The 4543-nt window shown below is 46.2% G+C and overlaps 1 protein-coding gene across 1 annotated transcript in view; it reads left to right on the top strand.

Moving 5' to 3' along the window:
• FAM219A (family with sequence similarity 219, member A) overlaps positions 1 to 1777 on the top strand; it is a 35693-nt gene extending 33916 nt beyond the window's left edge. Inside the window, exons 4-5 of the mRNA XM_010189989.1 lie at positions 255 to 309; positions 1504 to 1777. Coding sequence (XP_010188291.1) covers positions 255 to 309; positions 1504 to 1662 — 214 coding nt within the window. The 3' untranslated portion in view covers positions 1663 to 1777. The remainder of the gene's footprint in view (positions 1 to 254; positions 310 to 1503) is intronic.
• Positions 1778 to 4543: the final 2766 nt, after the last annotated feature.

The following is a 4543-nucleotide window of genomic DNA, read 5'->3' as shown; positions in this document are numbered from 1 at the left end:
CTGAAACCACTCTTGCAGGCCACTCTCACTCTTCCATGCTGTGCCCTTCAGCATATGCCAAAACTGGCCTGTGTGTGTACACAAGTAGGAAGAGACATGAGTAAAGAGCTCTTTGTTGGGAAGGTCTGAGGGTCACAGATGAGAGTTGCTCTCCAAACGCCCTAGATGTAACTTCGCTGTGCCTAAAGGACAGCTTCATGGCACGAGATAGGGGAAACCAGGGAATACAGGTCTCTCTGTTTCCTTCTTTGCAGTGATGATGACTTTGACATGTCCAGATACTCCTCTTCGGGATACTCATCAGCTGAGGTGAGCTATACTCTTTCCTGCCATCCTTGCCATGAATGCTAATAGTAGAGCAGTCACAAAAAGCTTAGAATGGTCTCGTGCTACCAAAAATGGCTACATAAGGAATTTACCATGGTGTAGACTCTGTGAGCCTGGAAGGGGCCATGGCAGAAACTGTGTCATGTTTCTTTCTTCCCTGGAGATGCAGTTGGCTCCATCCCCATGCTGCCATGAAACAGATACACATCTGCCTGTCAGCTGTTTTCACAGCTACCTTTGGCTTCACTCAAGCTTTCCCAAGTTCTGCTTAATCCTGTAGCATTGGCTCATGTGGTGCAAAAGCATCAACTCGTCTGTCACGCCAGCTCAGCAACCGTATGCTTGCCAAGGACACAAATAAAGGATCCGAGGGCGTGCTGCGATCCCCAGTTCTTGCAGGGGTCAGGGTCACCCAGTGCGTGCTTACTTGGAGCAAGCAGAAATTTCAGGGAGGACTTGCAGATATGAACTCTTGCCCTTTCAAAGAGACAAGGCAGGAAGCTTAGGCTTGTTAGTCCCTCTGCATTGTTCCTGAATATATTCCCAAGATCTCTCATGAATTCGCTGCTCAGCCTCTGACTCAGGATCTCTGCTCAGCAGGATCTGGTTTTACATCCAGGGCACTGAGCAGCCATTCTGCACACAAGCTGCTGGGAAATCTTTCCCCTTGTATCCTTTCCTTGGGCAAAATACCTTTGAAACACAGAGGAGCACCAAGAGCAGAGAACAGATCAAATCATCTGGGCTATATCTGGGCCCTGATGAAGTGTTATTCACCCAGATCTGGCTAGACAGCACCTGAATCTGAGATTACAAGGAACCAAGAGGCTATACCACCTTTCAGTAGTGTGCCCCAGTCTGAAAGGAGGGACTGCGCAGATGTCAGTTGTTTTATTAACATTATTTTTTACTTAAATGAGGGGCTTGTCTTCATGGAAAGATTTTTCCAGAATAAAATAGTGTATTGGCTTGCTACACTGGAATATCTCACTCTAAATATTCCTGTTCTGGAAGAAGCTAGAACAACAGAAGACAGGCCTCACTTGTAGTCAAAAACTGGGACTCTCATTGGTGGGACAGCTGCTAATTATGAGAAAATATGTTTCAGAATAAGGGGTCTCCTTCATCAGAATAAATAAGTGTCAAGTATCTGACTGTGTGTCTCTTTGTCTGTAGCAGATCAACCAAGACTTGAACATCCAGCTGCTAAAGGATGGGTACCGGTTAGATGAGATTCCAGATGATGAGGACCTCGACCTAATTCCCCCTAAATCGGTCAACCCTACCTGCATGTGTTGCCAAGCCACCTCCTCCACCGCCTGTCACATCCAGTAGTGAGGCCGGCAGGCTGTGATCAGTGCTTTCCACTATAACTGTAAAACTTAACAGCCATTGCTTCCTCCTATGGTAGGACGTGCACCTCTTTGTGTTCATGGAGCCAGGAGAAACCAAAAAATTCATTTTATGATTGGTTGATAAATTATTTTAAACTATGGTTAAAAAAAAAAGATAAGTTGGTCAAAGTGCCAGGCAGTGCCTGGCAGAACTGACTGGTCTAGAGAGCAAATGCAGAGGGGTCCAGAGATTCCCCCTTGGTTTGTGTAGGCACTAGAGATGTTTTGTAAGGTGTCTATTCCAGAATGCGAAGGGTCAGATGGGGCTGCAGTTAACCATGCCCACTGAAACCAATCCATCTGCAAGGTGAGAGATGAGTCTGAGGTGTCAGGGGGTTTTACGGGTGAGAGGAAGTCAATTATAAATTCATTCACTAAACCAGCTTCATTTGCATAACCAAAATGATACCGTAACTGGGGCACAGGAATGGGAACAGAGCAGGGTATCCTTTCTTATGGCAAGGCTAACCAGGACTAGCATGGCACAATTCATTCACTTGTGAAGAGGACAAGTAGGTGGCATTCCACTGTGCATCAGTACTAGCTAGAGCTGTTGTGTCACATAGCCAATGCAATCTGCCCTTAGGTCCACATTAAATTATCACCAAACACATCAGATTCGATCTGCCATCCATCTGTGCTCTTCAGGGATTCAGTCCTAGCCCAAGAATACCATACTCCTGAGTTCAGTTCAGTCGTGTGTACTGACTTCAGCCTGTACTCAATTCCTGTGAGACTCATATGCTTCCAAAAATCTTAAACTTTGTTCAACTAAGAAAAAATTAGTCCTGCACAAGACATGACTAGAGCTGTACAGTCTGAAGGTCAGTGCTGGAAAAAACTAGTTGAAGAAAGCAAATTTTTACAGTGCTGGACCATCGATACTCTTTTGACAGTGTCTCTTGGTGTCGGTGGGAGAGATTTGTTAACTCTGAAGGCATCTGTGTGGTGCTGTCAGACTTTAAACAAGTTTTCAGCAACAGCAGGCTTATGAACAGCTACAGCTGAAAAAAACCCATGAGAGGAATCTACTGTTTATCCCATCTCTGCCCATTTATGAACCAGGCTTGGTCTGTGTTAGAGCTGTCCCGTGTCAGGAGCAATTGTGTTTATTTGTGCTGGAATAGTCAGGAAACCTGGCATTACATTAGGTGGCTGGACAGAATTGCCAGTTCACCAGCAGATTGTTTTGAATGCAGAATAACTTCTGGAGTTAGGAAATGTGTTCTCTCCCTGGCCAGTTTTACACTGGTGGCTTCAGCATATGTAGGGCTCAGGTGAGGGATGGGCTGGCACATTTCTCTGTGTGGAAATATTTTGCCACAGGCATGACTGTGTTTTTCTGCCCTGCCAGGAGAAAGGATCACCTCCCTTGGGTCATCATTTGCGTTATAGCCTGGGGAAGGGAAAAAAGAAGGGCAATTCTGAGCTTGCCATCAGAATTCCTAAGTCACAAGACAGAGCCTGAGCTCCACCCAGACAAACAGATCCCCCATCTGAAATCTGCAGGAAGTTAGCTGAGTCTTTAAGAAGTCCTCATCATGATTAGGAGATTTATCTAACATCCTGGGGTTTCACTCTGTGCAGTGCAAAGCACAATACCATCTACAGTTTGAGCCAAAAAGCAGGCACACAAGATTCCTGGGCTTTATTCACTACCTGCTATGGGCAACTGTTAAAACTGTGTTTGCTGTGTTTGCCTGCCCCTCTAAGACAGCCAGCTGCCACCCCGGCTCCAGGCTATAGAAAGAGGATTGAGTGGTGCTGTTTGCTGAGCATCTCTGCCTTCTCATGCGGAAGTGCTGGTTAACTTGCTCCTCTAGGAATAGTGTTCCTCAGCCAAATTCCTCTCCCTTTCTCACCACCTTGTAATGCTGAGGGGGAATATTTCCAAAATGCTTCTAAAGAAGCACTAAGTATCAGGTCCCCAGTTCTTTGCTTCTTCCTTTGTGTGCCTGCTTTCCTCTCCAATGTTAGCTCAAGTTGAGGTTAGCAAATTGTCTGGAGGTGGGGGAAGAGCTGTGTAGCGAGAAAAGATAAAAGGGAAAAAACATTCCTTGAGGAGTCTTTTTTTAAATGGGGAATGTAGTCAAAACCTAAGAGAAATGCCATAGTCAAACCAAGTCCTATAAGACATGACTGAGTCTCTTTAAACATTCACTCTTCTAAAGTGGGACTTTGCAGTTCAGCATTGGTACCATGCAATGTCTTCATCCCATTTATCTTCCTGGGCCAGTCTCTGTGCCTTCCAGCCTGGCTGCACACAGTCCGCCTCTCCCACAGCCCTTGCTCAGGAGTTGAGAGCGTTTCGGTGTGTCTGCCAGAGCAGTGAGGCTTCTGTTCACATGAGTCAGCCATGGAGGACTGCAGGTCCCACAGATCTCTGTCATGCTGCCATCACCTTTGATCTAAGACAGAATGAAGCTTGCTGAGACTCTCCCAGGGTTAATGCTTCCCCTCTGGAGGACAGACTTCCCTAATAACCACTGTCCCATGGTACCACAACCAAGTCCTTTTATTGCCCCTATTGCTGGTTTTTGCCTGCCATGTGCCCTGAGGCATTCCTCAACCCTGCAACCTTATAGCGGCCCTCAGCCTCTTGTGTTGTGTTACGTGCACCCGCTTCCAGCACAAACTGTAAGGGTCCCTAGGACAGAGGGAGATTAATTTAAACATTGACTGCACCCAGTGCTTCCTCCAAATACAGACAGAAGCACAAGCCAAGTGTTTTTCCCTGTGCACAGAAGAAGTTTGTTGCACAAACAGCTAGTTTGGCATGACAGTACAGGACCATAAAATGGCAAATTTTTGGCTTCTCCTCT

The sequence above is a fragment of the Mesitornis unicolor genome, unplaced genomic scaffold (assembly GCF_000695765.1).
Source record: "Mesitornis unicolor isolate BGI_N332 unplaced genomic scaffold, ASM69576v1 scaffold10028, whole genome shotgun sequence".
NCBI lineage: Eukaryota > Metazoa > Chordata > Aves > Mesitornithiformes > Mesitornithidae > Mesitornis > Mesitornis unicolor.
The sequence above is the reverse complement of the archived record's forward strand: the minus strand, read 5'-3'. Positions and strand labels throughout refer to the sequence as shown.